This window comes from Phyllostomus discolor, chromosome 1 (assembly GCF_004126475.2).
Source record: "Phyllostomus discolor isolate MPI-MPIP mPhyDis1 chromosome 1, mPhyDis1.pri.v3, whole genome shotgun sequence".
In the NCBI taxonomy this organism is placed as follows: Eukaryota; Metazoa; Chordata; class Mammalia; order Chiroptera; family Phyllostomidae; genus Phyllostomus; species Phyllostomus discolor.
The window spans coordinates 217,520,528-217,539,493 of record NC_040903.2 but is presented as its reverse complement, the minus strand read 5'-3'; the positions used below and the strand labels follow the sequence as shown (position 1 = coordinate 217,539,493).

Below are 18,966 nucleotides of genomic sequence, written 5' to 3'. Positions count from 1 at the left end.
AGGGCGGTGAAGTTCATGATGACTGAGTTGCAAGAGAGAGTAAACAATATCAATAATGTAGACAGCAGCTGGATACATTTTTTCCATTTTTTAAAAATTTTAATTGCGCCCTGGCTGGCGTAGCTCAGTGGATTGAGCGCGGGCTGGGAACCAAAGTGTCCCAGGTTCGATTCCCAGCCAGGGTACATTCCTGGGTTGCAGGCCAGAACCCCCAGCAACCGCACATTGGTGTCTGTGTCTGTCTGTCTGTCTGTCTGTCTCTCCCCTCCCTTCCCTCTCTAAAAATAAATAAATAAAACCTTTAAAAAAAAAAAAAGAACCTGGGACCAATTAAAAAAAAATTTTAATTGCTTCAGTACAGTTTTCTTTTACTCCCATCCCCGCCCCTCCCCCTGCCAGTCCTCCCCAAACTGGATACAGTTTAGATGAGCTCTGTCCAAGAGAAACATAATGTGAGCCACATAAAAAGTGAAAAAGAAGTGAAATTAATTTTAATAATATATTTTATTTCAGTCACTATCCCCAAAGTATTATTTAAACAAGTAGATAATATTAAAACATTATTAATGAGTTGTTTTAACATTTTTTCATGCTAAGGCTTTCAAATTCGAGAACATGTTTTATACACAGAACACATTTCACTTTGAACTAGCCAGCCTTACGTTCTCAGTAGCCCTGTGTGGCCAGCAGCTCTGTCATACTGTAAAGAACCTACAGCAGTTGCTGACCTACAGCAAACGCTGTAGATCTGTGTCATTATCCCCCAAACATTTCCTCTTCCAAAATGTTAGATGACTTTGTGTCAGTGATACATTTTAAAGACATTCTTGCTTTGGAGACTGCTTAATTTCAGACATGCATTGAACAAGTTTTCACAGGTAAAGAAAAAAATGTTAAATTGTAATTTTGTGAGGATCCTTTATAATGGATGTCTTTGGGTAATTAATTTTCTTGTTTGCTGCAACATTGAGGCTGTTTAACCACCACAGAAGTAGTGTAATTAATAATTAAAGGATTTAGGATTATAATTAAAATTAGAAAATATTTGAAAGAATGATTCTGTCAACATTTAATTACTAGTGCTGTTATAACTCAGTGACTCTCAAATATTCCACCGGCCCCGCTGTGACTGGGGAGACTACCCAGTCTTTTCTCCATCCGTGTGTTCTGACACAAGAGGGCTATTTTGAGATTTCCACCTTCTGGTGGTGTTTGTAGAGTAGAAAAGCATAAAAAATAAAAACAAAATATAAAAGGATCCCTGTTTATCAAGGGACAAGCATTTAAGAGGAGGTCCATTGCCTTCTAGAGGGGAGCGTGCCTGGAAACATAACCAGGTCATGGTGTGTTGTTTAAACGTCAGGTTTCTGGCACCGAAGAAAGCAGTGCCTAATTGGGGTCAGTATTTAATCACGGCTGTTTTCATCTGTCATTGATTGGCGACCCCACCCAGCTGCCCAGCCTAATCTGCCCACCCTCGGCTCCTAGACAGTCTTCCACTCCCCCCATGGCTGTCCCCTTTGGTCTCAGCCTATGTGTTGTTTCCTGTGGCAAGTCTTCCCCGACACTGGCCTCAGGGCTGGGCAGCCGTCCGTGGGACCTCGTGGCACTTCTCACCGTAGTCCCTGGCGTCTCCTCTCAGCTCCAGGTCCGGGGGGCGGAGATGGGGCCTGTCTTGTGGGCTGTGCGCAGAATCTCCCTGCCTTCGTGTCCTGCCCCCTCCCCAAAGAGTACTCAGCACAGTCTGTGTTTAACTGCCAAACAAACAAAAGTTTGTTTTGGAACTTTTGTTTTCTTGTGAGTGGAAGCCTTAGTTGTTCCTCATAAGACGATGATTTGCAATCTCTATTACTACAAAGTGAGGAGGGGGCCAAATAATTAAGATAATTAATATAATAATTATCCAAATAATTAATCCTTCCTAGTGCTAACTTTTTTTTTTTTGAGAAAGAGAGAGAAGGGGGAGAGAGGGAGAAAGAGAAAGAAACAAACATTGGTTTATTGATCTGTTCCACTTATTTATACACTGGTGGGTTGATTCTTTTATGTGCCCTGACTGAGGATCAAACCCACAACTGTGGCATATTGGCACGGTGCCCCACCCAGCTGACCTACCTGGCTGGCTGGGGCTGGTGCTGACTTCTTACGATGTTGTGTTGTGTTGGAGCTGGAGCAGGGGGACCTCCACGCCCCAGCCCTCCGTCAGGGAAGCTCGTGGGGAAGCGGCCGGGCTCCGAGTTTCACTGCAGAGCTCCGAGGCGGAGCGAGGCCAAGTGGGAGGCTTACAGTGGGAGGCAGCTCTGTGCACGGTGTTGGACAAACACATCTTCTAGTGGCAGCAGATGTGTTTGTGCCCCACAGCAGGCATCATGGAAACTGTGAATGGCGTTGTAGGGAAGATCAGTGTAGAGCGGAAAAGGTGGCCTTCAGTAAGTATCCAACAACAGCTGTTTGCCAACTTTTACAATGCGCCAAAACAGTGCCAGGCACTGGAGACTGAAGACACTGTAATTGCTGTCTTCAAGGATTTCATAGGCTAGTTGCTGGAAACGTGCAAAATAAGTGCATGGTGGGACAGGAGTGTTTGAGATGAGACCTCAGGCTTCGGAGTCAGGAAGCCTGGAGCCAGCCTGAGCCCTGTCACTTACTAGCTGTGCGACCTTAGACAAGTTACACAGCCTGTTGGAGCTTATCTCCTCCTCTGTAAAATGAAAGTAACAGTGCCCGTCTCTGAATGAATTATGGCGTGGCCATATAGGAAAATATTATATAGCTTAAAAATAGTGAAGTAGAACTGTGTGTTCTCATGAAGAGTGTCCAAAATACAGTGTTGGCTGAAAAAACATTCTACTTAATGTGGTCTCATTATAAGAAGAGAAGAGTTGGTGGTGCAGATAACAGTCTGAAAGGTTACTTTCTGGTACTGTCCAGAAAGTATCTAGCCATATACTATGAAAAAAAAGACATTTACTGAAGAAAATACGAGAAACCTTGTACACAGGACAATGAGGTCTCAGTCCTCTTCAAAGTAGGCACTTTGGGACCTCACACAGTTCTCCCAGTGTCTCTTCCATTATACAAAACACTTTGCAAAATCCTTTGTTGGAATCATCATCAGCTGCCCCGTCTTATTTTCCTGAATCTCCTTGACAGTCTGAAATCTCTTCCCTTTCAAAGGTGATTGTAGTTTTGGGAAAAGCCAGAAGTTGCAGGGCACCAAATCTGGGCTGTAGTAGGGCTGGGTCACCTAGGGTGATTTAATGTTTCACCAAAAAATCTGCACGAGACGTGATGCATGAATGAGCGTGTTGTTGTGGTGAAGCTGCCAATCACCGGTTACCCACAGCCTACGGCCATTTTCATCAGTATTGCATCTCTCAGCTGACGAAGAACACAGGTCATGCTCCTTGTTAATCATTTGGTCTGGAGGGGCGAGCAGACTCTTGATGGACAGCACCTTCCCAACCAGAAAACACAGTTACATGGTCTTGGCCTTGCTGCGACTTTGCCGTACCTTCTTCGGGTGTGGAAAACCAGGCAGCTTCCACTGGGCCTCCCTGTCGTGGTCGTGCGAGCCTGCAGACCCACGGATCATCTCCAGTCATGACCTTCTTGAGGAAATCCAGGTCACTGGCAGCCGTCTGAATCAAGTCACTGGCAACTGCAGCACGCTGTTCCTTCTGCTCTGGTAGCAGACGCCACGGAACGAATTTTGCCACGACACATTTCATGGCAGGATCCTGCGTCAGAATCTCGGACACAGTAGTTTCTGGAACCTGGAGCTCCGCTCCCAGTCCTCACACTGTCGGTTGCGGATCTCTGTTGACTGCAGCCTGCACACGCTCAACAGTCTCAGGTGCTCTGCTTGCTGCAGGCCTTCCAGAGCGTGGGTCACTCTCAACAGATTCTGGACCGTCTTTGGCGTGTTTGTGCCACACGCTTGTGTTTGCGCCACACTCACTGCATCGTCTCTGAAAGCCTTCTGAATCATCCGAATAGCTTCTGCGGAAGAATGTTCAAGCTTAACACAAAAGTTGATGTGGACTCGTTGCTCTGCTCACTCGGTCACTTTGAATGCGACGGCCACACCGCACGCATGCTCACTCAGTGGCGTCTACCGCCCCCACTGACTAGTGCAGTGAAGGCATCACTGTTCACGCATGAGCATTCCAGTCCACTCCCCTTGGCTGCCGGGTTACATCCATGTGCTGCAGGCTGTTCTCATCATATGAACAATGGCTGGGCTTTTTCTGGACAGACTTCGTATACCAGCTGTTTAAAGTATAGATCATTAGGGGGACTATTTTTAATTTTCTTTATTGTTACATTAGGCTCTGTTAAAAAATAGATATGTATTTTGATTTGCCATCCCAAAAATAATAAAGGAAATAGTTTTAAAAGGCCAAAGACCCTCCACTGGATTTCTGGCAGGACTGAACAGTAGAACGCGTGGAGACAGATACCCAGCATGAGGTCCAGCACAGAGGGAGGCAGTACGTGAGCCACCACTATCCCTGCTGGACATGGCAGCTGAGACAGAAGACTGCTGGACTGCAGAACCCTTGGTGGGCGCGTTGGGCCCTGCAGTTTGGATTTCTAAGGTCATTTGATTGCTCGGATGTGGGATATTGGTTGTCTGGTGGGGCTCAGATCTGGGGATCTGAGTCCTTATTTCCATGGACTTTTGCTGGCCTTGGGTGAAAGAGACAAGGCCTACAGATGGGTCAGGTGCGCCCAGCACCTGGAAACACCTCTCTGTCCCCTCCTTTCATTCTCTTTTGAGAATAAAAACATTGTCCACCTCACCTTGAAGGGAGGGAGAGAGGTGGCCCCCCAAGTTGTGATGCCTGATGCCTGTCCTGAAAGAGACCTGAGACTCTCTCGGGCAACATGTAGTAGGGCTTTTGGAGTCATCCCTGAGTTTAGGTTTGGACGTTGAGCGAGGTGTCGAGCCTCTCTTGACGCTGCTTCTGCCTCTGTAAACTGGGGATGATGTGCCTTCCTCTTCCACTTGCATACCCTCACTGGCCCTTTCCCGTGTTCCTGTTGGATAAAGGATTGGGAAAAATTGTGTGTGGGGGGGCGGTGTATTGATGGGTTATCTTACAGGGCTTACCTTTCATCTGCTGGTAAAGTAGATAGGCGTGATGAATCTTCATGAAAAAATCTATTCTGTGGCTTTTTGTTTTCTCTTTAGACCTGATTTTTAAAATATTTGTTGCTTTGTGTACTCATCTTGGAGAGTGTTTTCTTTTGGGTGAAATGGTGTAATTTTCCATAGGCATGATTTATATTGGGTATGCAGGGGAAGTCTTGATTTTCACCCATTGTCCTGACAGTCTTATCAGATAGCTCTTTTTCACTCCAAGTGCCCATGTTTGTTCTTAATTATATAGTCACCCCAATTCCTATATCCCAAGTGAATGGCTTGCACTGATTTATTATTAACAAAATGGTGTCATTTAGCTTACATTTTCCAGAGTCTGATTGATATTTATGGAGCCCTTGTAGAATATTTTCAAAGTATATTACAGGTCTATTTTATGATCAGCCACCATTTATAATTTGCACTTGATTACATGTTCCTGTGTCAATTTTGTTTGATGGTTCTGTTTTTATTTTATGTTTTTTTTGAAGATTTTATTTCTTTCTTTCTAGAGAAGGGGAAGGAGGGAGAAAGAAAGGGAGAGAAATATCAGTGTGTGGTTGCCTCTCGTGCAACCCCCCCACCCCACCAGGAGTTGGCCCACAACCCAGGCAGTTGCTGTTACCGGAACCAACCAGGCAGCCTTTTGTTTCGCAGTCCGGCGCTCAATCCTCTGAGCCACATCAGCCAGGGCTCGCTCTCTTTTTTTAGAATTGATTTTGGGGGTGGAGGAGAGAGAGAGATGGAGATGAGTTTGTTATTCTACTTATTGATGCACTCATTGGTTGATTCTTGTGTGTGCCCCAACTGGGGATCAAACCTGCAACCTTGGTGCACTGGGATGACGCTCTAACCAACTGAGCTACCCAAGCTAAGACCTCATGGTTCCCTTTTGTGACTTAATTTCAGTTCATTTCTATAATTTTAACAGTCCTGGGGTTTTTCCTAACTTTTCCAGTGCCCAAAATTGTTGTCAGGTATTTAAATGAATAAGAGACAAAGGGAATTAGATTTGAGAGCGTGTTGTGTATCAGATTCCTTGCTAGACATTTTACAGACCTTCTCATTTAACATTAAGTAAACAGTGTAACTAAATAAACTGCTGAGAGGGAAGCAGCCTGCCAGGCTGAGAATCAAGAGACCTGATTTCTGTCTTGGTTTTGTTACTAAACAGATTTATTAACCTTGACAGATTATTTCCTCCTCTGGGCTTCTGCTTCCTCATCTGTAAAATGGAGAAAGAGTGGTGATTAGATTAGGTTCCGTCTGGCTCTGAGATTTGATGGCTGATCTTTGTGATAGCCTTGATTTGAAACTCTCACATTTCATTGAGTTGAATACTTAACAAAAGGGTTAAGAAGCTTAATCTACTCTAAGATTTAAGAAGCTCAAATTTACTCTAAAGTAACTCAAATTATCAAAAAATATTTTTTTATCTTTTTCTCCAAACAACTTTAGTGACTATTAGGGGGGGAAATCGAGACACCTATATGTTGTACTCTCAAATTTGATGGTATTAATAGGACTAGTATAAATGTTACCTTAGGGAACACAGTATTTTATTTTTGTGTCAAAATATGGATCTTGCCCTGACTGGTGGGGCTCAGTGGATTGAGCAGCAGCCTGCAAACCAACAGGCCCACTGGTTCAATTCCCAGTCAGGGCACTTGCCTGGGTTGTGGGCCAGGTCCCCAGTAGGGGGCACACAAGAGGCAACCACACATTGGTGTTTCGATCCCTCTCTTTCTCCCTCCCTCCCTGTCTCTCTATAAATACATAAATGAAATATAGATCTTAATGAGAACTTCCTGAGTGCTGAGCCAACAATAATACATTAAGCATTTTTGAGACCAGTGGGGAAAGAGAACTTTCTGGCACTGTAGCGAGACAAGACCAGGGGAAAGGTGATCTGCCAGTCTGAGCCCCATTTCCTCTCCTTTTCTGGATGAGAACAGCCAGAGCTTTCAAGTGGGCACAGAATGGGGAGTGCCCTGTGTTTGCAGAACAGAGTTGCGGAGGCTCTTGACTCCACGGAGTGCAGGGAAGGGAGGACGGTTCCCGCTTCTCATGCTTCCTGTGGAATTACTGGGACTGAAGCTGCTGTTCTTGCTGGCTTGTACTGCCTGCCCTTGCCCCCTTTGGGTTTTGTTTCCATTGTACGCTCTCCAGGCCTGGGAGGCAGTGTGTTGTGATGGAACAGGCACAGCCTTCTATCACAACACAGGCGGACGCTTCACATCTGAACTCAGCTACCCAGGAACATCAGTGCCTTGATGACTGCTGGACCTTCCTTTTATCCCTCAGGTTTCTCGTTGTAAAATGACAGTGTTAGTACTTGAGTTCATTTTGGTTGCAAGTGGCAGAAACCAACCCTTATTTTCTAACCTCTCAGAAAAGGGGGGACTTTATTGGAAAGACACTGGAGGGAGAGCCGAACCACAGAATCTTCAGGTGGAGCAGGAGCTGGGGCAGCTCTGGGAACCTCATCAGCAGGTGTGGCCGACCTGCTGTGCCTGGCAGGCTCTTTCCCTTTTAGTCCACACGCACTCCATCAGCAGGGCCTGTCAGCCGCTTCTGTGTCTGCCCAGCTTCCGTTCTGCACGACCCGCAGGACTCCCTCCCTCCTGGACACTCCTGACAGTCTCCTGAGCGCCCTCTCTGTGTCTGTGCTCTTGCCCCTCCCTCTGCTCTGCACAGAGCAGCCATTGCCACGTCCTGCCGCTTCTCAGCTCGGGGCCCTCTGAGTGCTTCCAGTCTTTCTCTGCGCAAAGGGCCAATTAGTAGTTTCCCTCTCGTCTCCTACTCTCCCCCCATTGATTTTGGTGCTCCAGCCAAACTGACTGCTTGTGGATTTGGAATCTTAGCAGACATTCAGTTGGGACCTGGCCCACAACCCAGGCAGGAGCCCTGACTGGGAATGGAACTGGCGACCCTTTTGTTCACAGGCCAGCACTCAACCAGTGAGCCACACCAGCCAGGGCTGAGGCCTTTTTCTTCCTTTTTAAAATTGAGTGTAGAAAGAAACATCTATTTATTGTTCCACTTATTTGTGCCTTCATTGTTGCCTCCTGTATGTGCGCTGAACGGAGATCGAACCTGCAACATTGGCGTATCTAACCGACTTAGCTCTCTGGCCAGGGCCAGTGAGGCCCTTCCTAAGTACCTTATTTAAAAATAAGTGTCGTATCCCCAGGGTCCTTTGCCTGCTTTGTTTTTCTGCATCACCACCCATCATACTGTATGTTCTACCTGCTTTGTCGCTTTCCCCAGACTGTAATCAAACAAAACTCCACGAGGGCAAGAACCCTGTCTGCTGTCGGCACTGCCTCTCCAGGGCCTGGCACAGCGCGCGCCCTAGCAAAGACTTGTGGAATGAAAGCCATTTTGTGTCGGCTGTCTCCCCGAGTTGAGTCAGCAGTGTGAGAGGGATGGGCATGTGAAATACGTGTGACCCCTGGCACTTGCCCAAGTGTGAGTGCCAGAGAGGCAGGGAGGGAGCTGTCCTCTGGGAGCCGCCCCACCTGGGGTCTCTGAGCTTGAGAAGACTGAATCAGTTGGGGTGTGATTATCTGGGGGTGCTGAGAAAATGCCCATTCTTTTCCCTTTCAGAAACGTGTGACCTCTTGGCAATGTTAGATGCAGAAATTCAGTCACTCTCCGTAACAGAGGCTGTTGTTTGGAAAGGTAAAAAATATGCTCATATAATAATAGGAAACCTCATGTACAGCCCATTTGTTTTAATAAATGATGAAATATGTAATTCTTCAGAAGAAATGGTGTTGAAATTCTGCAAATGGTACAAAGGCTCTCTTGGTATCTGAGCGTACCCAAGCTTCAGGACCCCAGCCAGGTCAAAAAAAGAGATAAATTTGTGAGTGGAAGGCATCAGTTTTCATTTCAGCTTCTCTCTAGTAGGAATTTTTTCTGCCCGTAGGCAGTCTAGGCTAAGTACATTCATCTTTTGATTTTATATTGAATTTTTACTAATTTACTCTTTTATATTCATACTTAAAATGTTTCACTTTTCAAATGTACATGTACATTGTATGTATAATAAAGTAGGCTCTCCCACTGTAAAAAATAGTTTGACTCGATGCTTCTGACACTTTGGGTAAAGATTGTTTCTTACAGTTTTATATGTAAAGTTGAAGAACTTGAATAGCTGTGTATTTTTTTGTTTATTGTTTTAAGTGATCATCCATTTAAGCACTGTTTTGTTCCTGAGCTATTGGATAGAAATTTAAGCTTTGGAGTCAGACACTTTTGGGTCAGACACTCTGGCACTTCCTAGTCGTGTGACCTTGGGCATCCCCCAGTCGGTCTACAGGGACAAGGTCACCCTAGCACCTCACTCGCAGGCCTGTTGGGGATCAGCGACACGGTGCGGGCGACAGAGCCACTCCGTGAGCACAGCGAGCGCGGAGACAGCAGTTTGGCTCACAACCAGCGGACCTTGAGAGTCCTGTGATACAACATGTCCTGTTACAAACTCCACTCTGACTTGAGACACTTAAAATACGTTAGCACTAGCAGAATTTGGAGAAAGGAAAAGTGTACAGCCCTGTATGTGTGTGCCTTACGCCAACAAGCAATTTCCCTAGGCATAGAATAGGAATGAGCTATTTATGGTGAAAACTTTTTAAAAGCTTTGAGGTTTTACTTTTTCAGGTTGACAACAAAGCTTAGGCAAGTCTTTTTTTCATAATAGGTTTCATCCGAGATTAGTAAATTAGTGTTTAGTGTTCTTTCTCACAATGGTTTCTAGATCCCGGTTACAGTGCTTAGTGAACAGCGGGAACCCTGCACAGTTCCTTCTGTGGGACTCACGTAATTAGGTGACGCTTCACCCACCCTGTCACTCTGCTGTGACAGTAGTGGTCTGTCTTGTTTCATGAGCATGTCTTATCATGGCTCATGTCATTAGGGACTGAATTTAGATTCTTTTTAAAGGGACTTCTGTCTAAGTGTTTTTCCTTTGTAGACAGCATAAGTAATCTCCGGGCCCTGGGACTTTTGTTTTCCCCATTTGAGTTTGCTTAGTTTTCTAACGATGAGAGACATTTTGAAAACAGTAACTCAGAGTATGATAAGCAAATTCAAAGTAGCATCTTACTTTTTAAGAACTGGCTCAACTCTGAAAGAGAAAATGGACAGAATCATTTGTAAAAAGATTGGGGTGCTGTTGGACTTACTTTTCCTTTGTAAATTGCATTCTGATTTGTATCATAGTATTTACTGTGGTGAATCTATACACATGATTATATTAAGGCAGTGATTTTCAATTAATGGGCTGCAGAATTTCTAAAACATGCAATACCTGACTATTTAGTCAGGGGCACTAACCTCTTTTCCCTTAGATTGTCAAATTAAAAAATGACAACAGCCAACACAACAGTAGCTGTCCAGTGTGAATGAACCAAAATTTTACCTATTTTTTGTTAGATTGGTCAAAAATACAGTTTTTGGTGTGCTGCAAAATTTTAGTAACTAGTTTATGTGTGTCCATGAGATGAAAAATTATGAAAATCACTGTATTAGGTGTTCTTCAGAGACACAGTTTTGCTAATTATCTTTGTTGTTTTAAGCTTTGTTTCTTGCTGGAAAAAGGATTAGTACTCAACTTTTGGTATTAACAGACGTGATAAAACAAGACTTGTACAACTATAAATGTTTATTACTTGAGAAAAGAAAAACATATACAAGGAGATGATGTGATGATTATATAGGTTGAATGATTGGCACAGCTCGATTTAAAAAACAACAGCTTAATTGGTGTGTAATTCACAGCCTCAGGATCAGCTGGCCCACTTTCCGTCTCTGGGTTGTCTCTCCTGGACAGCTCCTGTAACGAGAGCTGTGCGAGATGTGGCCTTTCTTCCTGGCTTCTTTCACTTAGCATGATGCTTCTGAAGTTCATCCATGTGTGGCATTGACGTCATTCCTTTTTTGACCAAGTAATATTCCGTTGAATACACAGATCACATTGTGTTCATCCATTCATCAGTTTGTGCTGTTTCCACTTTTTGGCTATTACGAATAATGCCTCCATAAATATTTGTGTTCAAGTTTTTGTGTAGACATGTTTTAATTCTCTTAGGTATGTACCAAGGAGTAGATTTTTTTTTAAACTGCATATGGGACTATATTATCTTGAATTTTACAAAAAATATGTAGAAAGAGGAAGTCTTATTTTGAGAATTGTTGGTATACCTAAGTTGAATTTTTGAAAGGTCAAGAAGACTTAGCCCTGACTGGGTGGCTCAGTTGGTTGGAGCATCATCCCCTACACCAAAAGGTTGTGGGTTTGACTCCCAGTCAGGGCACATACCTATATTGTGAGTTCGATCCCTGGTCAGGACACAAATGGGAGGCAATTAATTGACATGTTTCTCTCTCTCTCTAAAAAAAATAAATAATAATAAATAAATCCTCAGGTTAGAATAAAAAAATTAAAACATTTACATAGTTTTAGTGAGATAATCTTTATAGTTGATTATTTAGAAAAGCATGATTCTTTGTTCTGGTTCCCTTGTCTAATGATTAACTTTGCATTTTAGATAGTTTCAGCTATAAAAACTAGATAAACCAGTTAATTTGAGAGGTTATGAAATAATGAGGCGTATATTGTAGGTAGCAAGGTATTTATTAAAACTTTTGCTGTCTTTCCTTTTTTATTTTGAAGCAGTTTAAAGGATCGGTTCAGCTCGTAGCCTTGGAGTCGGACCAGGGCTTGATAGCACTCGTATTTGTCAGCTCAGTAACTTTGAAGAGGTGACTTAGCTTCTCCAGGCCCCGCTCCCCTGACCTGTGAGAGGAAGGAAGGGTGGTGTCTGGCACACTGAGCTGGTGTGAACCGGGCGGGCATGAGTGCGCATCACAGTGCCTGACACTGAGCCCTGGTAAGCGGGATGGGAGTGCTTTCCTACCCGGGCAGTGCTTCTGCATTGCGTCCGGGGGTTCCTGAGGCCCTGAGAGGGGTGGCCCACTAGGAAGCCCCTGTGCAGGTGCCTCAGTCACACTCGCACACACCCACATTCACACCTCTCTGTGTGTTTGGTATGCAGGGTGGGGCAGCAGTAGGGCTGCAGTTGTGAGTACGCAAAGCATGGAGTTCACGCTTGTATTATTATTAACTATCATATTATCTGTTTGTATTACAACTGTAAACCGCCTTTTGCCCACTCCTGTATGTAGTCAGACTTTCAGGAGACAGCACTGACCATGTGTGATGGACTGCTTTATTTTCAATTTAAATTAATAGACTTTATTTTTTAGAGCAGTTTTAGGTTTACACAAAAATCAAGCCTCATGGTTTACTCTATTATAACATCTTGCATTAGTGTGGTCCATCTGTTACACTTGATGAACATTAATTGTAAAAAAAAAAAAAAAAGCCCATAGTTTACATGGAGGTTCACGCTTTACGTTGTACAGCTCTGTGGGTCTTAACATAAGTACTATCATCTTTTCACCACTGGAGCACTGGACGGCATAGTTCCCCTGCCCTGAACATCCCCTGCGCGCCCATGCTCATCCCTGCCCAGCCTCAGGGCAGCCACTGACTCTTGTCTCCATGGTGTTGCCTTTTCCAGAATGTCACATGACTGGAATCACACAGTATGCAGTTTTTTTCAGACTTCTTTCACTTAGCAGTAGGCATTTAAGATTCCTCCACATCCATCTGGCTGACTCGATAGCTCATTTCTTTGTGTCACTGAATAAAATTCCACTGTCTGCACAGACATTTTATGTATCCATCACCTACTGGAGGATGTCTCAGTGGCTTCCAAGTTCTAACATTTAGGAATAAAGCAGCTACAGATATTTGTGTGTACGTTTTCGTGTGTATGTAAGTTTTCGGTTCACTTGAGTAAATACCGAGGGTTTCAATCACTAGATCCTACAGTGAGAGCATGTTTAGCTTTGTCAGAAACTGTGGGACTGTCTTCCAGGGGCTGCACCATTTGCACCCCACCAGCGAGTTCCCCGTGCCCCACACCTGCACCTGCACCAGCACGTGGTGGTGTCAGTGTTCCGGGTTCTGGTCGTCCTGAAGGGCGTGTGGTGGTGTCTCATTGTTTATTTTCAGTTTCCTAATGACGTATGATGTTGCACATCTTTTCATGTCCTTATTTGCCATCTGTGTGTCTTCTTTGATGAGTTGGGTTTTTTTTAACTGGGTCCTTTGTTTTCTTATTGTTGAGTCTCAAGAGTTCTGTGTATGTTAAAGGTGTAAGTGCATTATGTTTTCTCCCAATTTGGGTCTTGCTTTTTTTTTTTAAATAGTTTTATATTACTCTATTCTGTTCTGTTAAAAAACAAAACTAGTCCTGAGGCACTTGATTTTGTAGCCCACTGGTAGGTCACAACCTGCGGTTTGAGAATCAGTGTTCTATGTCCAAAATAAGGATCAGCAGGGGTCAGAGTCAGTACCGCCTTTTTGTTGTTGGTGCTCTTGTGCGTTTCCCAACTGGGGACCGGTCAGGGACCGAACCCTCAACCCAGGCATGTGCTCTGCCCTGGAATCAGACTGGTGACCTTTCGCTTTGTGGGACGATGCCCAGCCAAATGAGCCATACCAGTCAGGGCTCTTTCTTTATTTTCTTTTAGAGTGAATTCTTTTCCCAAAATATTTACAGTAGGGGGAAAACTCACCCCAGTACCCTGCAGCACCACCTTGTGGGAAAAGGCAAGGCTTTAATGAGGCATGTCCGTGATGTCTGGGTTTGAGTGAGTTCTGACAAATGTCCCATAGGTGTGTGCAGGCACCTGACGTTCACACTAACATTTTTTAAAGATTTATTTATTTTTAGAGAAAGGAGAAGGGAGGGAGAAAGAGAGGGAGAAAAACATTGGTGTGTGAGAGATACATCGGTCCGTCGCCTTTCACACGCCCCCAGGTGGAGTATCTGGCCCACAGCCCAGGCATGTGCCCTGACTGGGAATCAAACCGGTGACCTTTCAGTTTGAAGGCCAGCATTGAATCCACTGAGAACACCAGCCAGGGCATACACTAACGTTTTTTAAAGTGATTTTTTTTTTTTTTTTGCCCTGGCCAGGTGGCTCAGTTGGTTGGAGCATTGTCCCATACACCCAAAGACTGGGGATTCGATTCCCGGTCAGGGCATGTGCCTAGGTTGTGGGTTTGATCCTCGGTTGCCGTGTGTATGGGAGGCAGCTGATCAGTGTTTCTCTCACATCAGTGTTTCTCTCTCCCCCACCCACACCCCCATCCTCTTACTCTGAAAAATCAATAAGCATGTCCTTCAGTGAGAATTAAATTTTTTCCCTTCCCTCTGATGTGGATCAACTCTTTTTCTATAGAGACCTTGAAGATGGGAAGGCAGGCTCCTACCCTTCATGTCTCAACCCATTGTCAAAGGGAACTTTCTGTCTAATTTGGGGGGGAGCCTACTGAGTGCCTGCCGTGGGCCAGGCAGCTCTCCAGGCCCTGGCAGCGCGGCAGCGAGCCAGCGGCGGTTCCTGCTGTGGTTGAGTAACAGAGACTGGGGGACATGAATTTCACTAAGATTAGGAAAGAGAGGTTTACTGAAAACTATAGGATAGAGTTACAAAGTAATGTTTCAGTGATCTTTGCGTAAGTTTTCTGGGTCTTCTTAGTTTTTAAAAATCGGCGTTCGTGCTCTTGCTGAGCAGTTCAGTTAACTAGACTGTTGTCCCAAGACACCAAGATGGGGGGTTCGAGTCCCCAGTCGGGGATAAGAATCAACCAGTGAATGTGTTGGGGTGGCCAAAAAGTCCGTATGGTTTTTCTGTAAAATAAAAGACGTGTTTTTCATTTTCAGCTAGTAACTTCATTGATTTGGATATTTTGAGCATGTCAGGCTACCTGCCCCCCACTCCGGCTATTGGCTTCCAGTGGGCAGAGGCCAGGGATGCTGCTAAACACCTTCCCATGCATAAGACAGCTCCACGGCAAAGAATTACTTGGCCAAAATGTCAGTAGTAGCAAGAAACTTCACAAACCACTTTTGACACGCTTGATCAGTCACAGCACCTTCTCCACACACTGTGCAACCTCTTCTTGCATTCCAGTTGTGTTCTTACCTTTCTTGAAATAATAAAGCACGATATGCTGAAGACGTTGCATGTCTTCTTCCATCTTCACTATTAAAATGGCTACACAAAATTCACCAATTTTGGTACATTTTTTAAAAATGCACACTGATATGACAGTTGTCATGATGCAGTCTAACAAATACACTGAACACTGCTGGAGCCATTAGACGGAAAAAATGTAACGGACTTTTTGGCCAGCCCAGTAGAAATAAGTGGAAGATGGGTGGATATTTCCCTCTCCCTCCCCCTCCCCCCATTCCTCTATTTCTAAAAATCAATTAATTAAAAAAAACTTTAAAAAATCAGTGTTCAGACTCACATATCTGCTATTCTCCTTCTTCTCTCCCTCCCCTGTCATGTTGATTCATGACACCTTAATTCACGAGCTGAAAAACCTTGTTAATTCAAAAAAGTGCCCCCAAAATAGTGTCATGCCATTGTTCATTCTGACAGCAAGTTCATAAAGAACTCTGCTCTTCAGAGCAAGTAAGTGCACGCTGAGCCCTTTTGAGCGTTAAAAAAGGGCTGCTCTGTGCCCGTCGGGGAGTGAGCATGTGAGACCTGGTTCTGGGCGGAGCCTGGTGTTCCAGAAGCAAGGTGATTGCATAACACTCACTAGCTGGTCGTTCATTTGGAGACCAGGCTGCGGGCGCTGCGGCAGGCACGGGGGCGGGGAGCGAGGGCCGAGCCCAGGGAACGGCAGGTGCCCAGGGATCGGCGGTGCCGCACTCACAGGAGGGGGCTCCGGCGGTTCCTCTGCTTCTGGGTGTGGAAAGCATGGCGTGGGGAAGTACAAGATCTGGGAAAGCGGGGCTGTGAACTCACATGTGAAGACATTTCCACCGGAAGTGTAAAATAACTGTGTGAACAAGAGTAAAAATATGTCCCAGACGTTGTGGTGGGACTTCGAGCGTGAAGGCCCTTTCAGCCTGGACTTGCTCGCACTGAACCTAGGAATCACTGTGTCATTCCCAGTTCTGCAGGTTCCAGGCCGTTTGTTTCAGTATTCAAATGCCCCCCATTTTTTAAATATAAATTTCTCTTATAGGTTAGTGAGCAAAAGTAACTTTAATTTCTTATAAAATGGAAATGTGTTTATGGCATCTGAGAAGAACAGAAGGAAAAATGCTTGCTTGTTGAGCAGGCTGGTGGCGTGTCACGTAGGTTATTGCGGCGTCCCTCCGTGCTGTGGCGTGGCGGGGGCTTTATATCTGTGTGGTCTTCACGGAGCCACCCAGGCTTTCGTGTGCCTGCCATGTGTTAGTTATCGACGAGGCGATGGGCAGTGGGGGATTCGGAAGTGGGCTGCTTGAAGGGGCAGAGGCCCAGCAAGGGGAGGGGGCCATGTTCATGCTCTGATGTCATAAAGACCCACAGTGGAGATTCTTAGTCCCAGAGAAGGTACGCTGTCCTCCCTGGTGAGAGGTGGCGAAGAGAGGTTTGGCAAAGGTGGTGGCATACGAGCTGCGTTTTGAATGGTGAATAGGAATTTACAGGCCAACAGGAAGGCAGAGGGACAGCAGCCTGGGAGGCCGGGACTGGAGCTGAGGGGGCACGGCCGAGGTCCAGAACGGGCAGGCACTGGGGCTGAAGGCTGGGGGCTGCGAGGAAGCGGGGAGTCTGTGGTTTCTCCCGCAGGCCAGGCACCCCCCGAGAGGGTGCTGTGGGAATGCGAGCCCCTGAGGCAGGCAGGAGAGAGTGTGCTAGAGGACAGCCTTAGCCTCCGAGGGCTCGGCAGAGACACCCGGAGCATGTTCATGCTCCCGGAAACATGTCTTGGGAACGGGCTTCTGTTAGCAGTGCAGAGCTCCCGAACACGCGCATTTTCAGGAGGGAGTGACCTCACTGGGTTCACGTGACGGGCTGGTGCCGCTGAAGCGGGGAGGGCTGCTGGGGGGGCAGACTGGCCAGACCAGCGCATAACTGGGGTCAGTTTCTGCTAAGTAAAATCGGGCCGTCGGTACAAAGATGTCCAGTCTCAAAACTTAGGAATTTCGGCTCTTCTAAGGGAAAGCATTTTAAGATGAAAAGTTAGGGGATAATTTTTATTCTACTGATTTTGATCAAAGATTGAACAGCAATGCTCTCTAATGCTGTCTGAGAAAGTCTTTGGTTTAAAAGTACTTTAAGAGTTATGTGTTTTCGAGTTGTTTTTTTTTTAATCCCTTCCAACATGACCTCCTCAGATCTTAGATCAATCAAATTCTTAGGATTTTTTAAAGGTAAAAAAATGCTGGAAAATTTCTATTTTTAATTTTTTTGAATATATTGTGATGTATTTTTATATTTTAGGGCCACTTGCATTTCTTTTACTGTGATACAGTATTTTCTTAGCCAAAGTTTAAAAGTAAATGGATTTTTGGTCTTTTGTTAACAATTTTAGGAGTCCTTTGTATGTTGCCCAAGAGATCAGCCTTTTATTTGTAATATGAGTTGAGAATATTTCCCCCGGCTTGTCTTTTTTTTGCTTTGTAAAAGAGCCTTCTATTTAATTACCTAAATATATAATTTTTTAATGGTGTCTGGGTTTTGAGCCATAGTTAGAAAGGGCTTCTGTACTCCAAAGTTATAAAAAGGAATGTACCTCATTTTATTTCAGAACTTTCATAATTTTATGATTTATATTTAAATATTTATATGGTGTGCAGTGTGAGTCCATTTTGCTCCAGGTGGTGTTTTAGTTGCCCAGACACCATTCGTTGTAGAGGCTTGCCGTCCATCGTTTCCCATTTACTGTTCCCGGTACTTCATGGTTGGTCCCACTGATCTGTGTGCCTGCTGGCGCTGTGTTGTTCGGAGGCTTTATAATGTCAGGAAGGGTAGTCCCCTCCCAGTACTCTTCTCTTTCGGAGCTTTCCTGACTTTTTGTACATTTTAATTTTTCTACATAAACTTTATTTATTTATTTATTTATTTGGAATGTATTACTTTTATTTTACAGAGAGGGGAAGCGAGAGAAAGAGAGGGAGAGAAACATTACTATGTGGTTGCCTCTTGCACGCCCCCTACTGGGGACCTGGCCCACAACCCAGGACTGTGCCCTGACTGGGAATTGAACTGGCGACCCTTTGGTTCACAGTCTGGCGCTCAGGCACTAAGCCACACCAACCAGGGCCTACATAAACTTTAGAATCAGTTTCTATATTTCCCAAAACTGATCCTGTAGGCGTTTTGGTGGGAGCAGGGATGGGGTGGGTGGGAGTGTCTGTGAGGAGGTGGGGGATCACTTTTCAATTTGCAGATTAATCTCTTCCTGATAATGTCTCTAAGTTGCAGCTTTAATCTTTTCTCTTACAGATGATATTAACCGTGTTCTTGAGCAACAATGAACAAATTTTAACGGAAGTTCCCATAACACCAGAAACAACGTGTCGAGATGTTGTGGAATTTTGCAAGGAACCTGGAGAAGGTGGTTGCCATTTAGCCGAAGTGTGGAGGGGAAACGGTATGTGTGGGACCCTGTAAAGGTCACTGAGGACATAAAACTGTTCATCAAGTGTACAGCATTTTTCCTAGTTCTTCATTACCTGTGGCAATAAGGAGTTGGGTGATAAAAGTAAAAACTGGTATGATACTAGATGGGGTACAGGGTTTTACAGACACTGGTCTTAAACAGGTGTGTGGTGTGCTCTGACCCTCCCTGCAGCCATCTGAGGTAAGCTGGGCAGGGAGACCCAGGGCTCTGTGAAGCCTTCCTTGATACCACTGCGGCCAAGTCCAAGATCTCTGTCCCCTGAAAC

At 45.0% G+C, this 18,966-nt stretch overlaps 1 protein-coding gene across 1 annotated transcript in view; it reads left to right on the top strand.

Moving 5' to 3' along the window:
• The window catches only part of PPP1R13B (protein phosphatase 1 regulatory subunit 13B), a 62,450-nt gene that overhangs the window by 11,799 nt on the left and 31,685 nt on the right, over nt 1–18,966 (top strand). Inside the window, exon 2 of the mRNA XM_036017640.1 lies at nt 18,524–18,671. Within this exon, the coding sequence (XP_035873533.1) occupies nt 18,524–18,671 (148 nt within the window). The remainder of the gene's footprint in view (nt 1–18,523; nt 18,672–18,966) is intronic.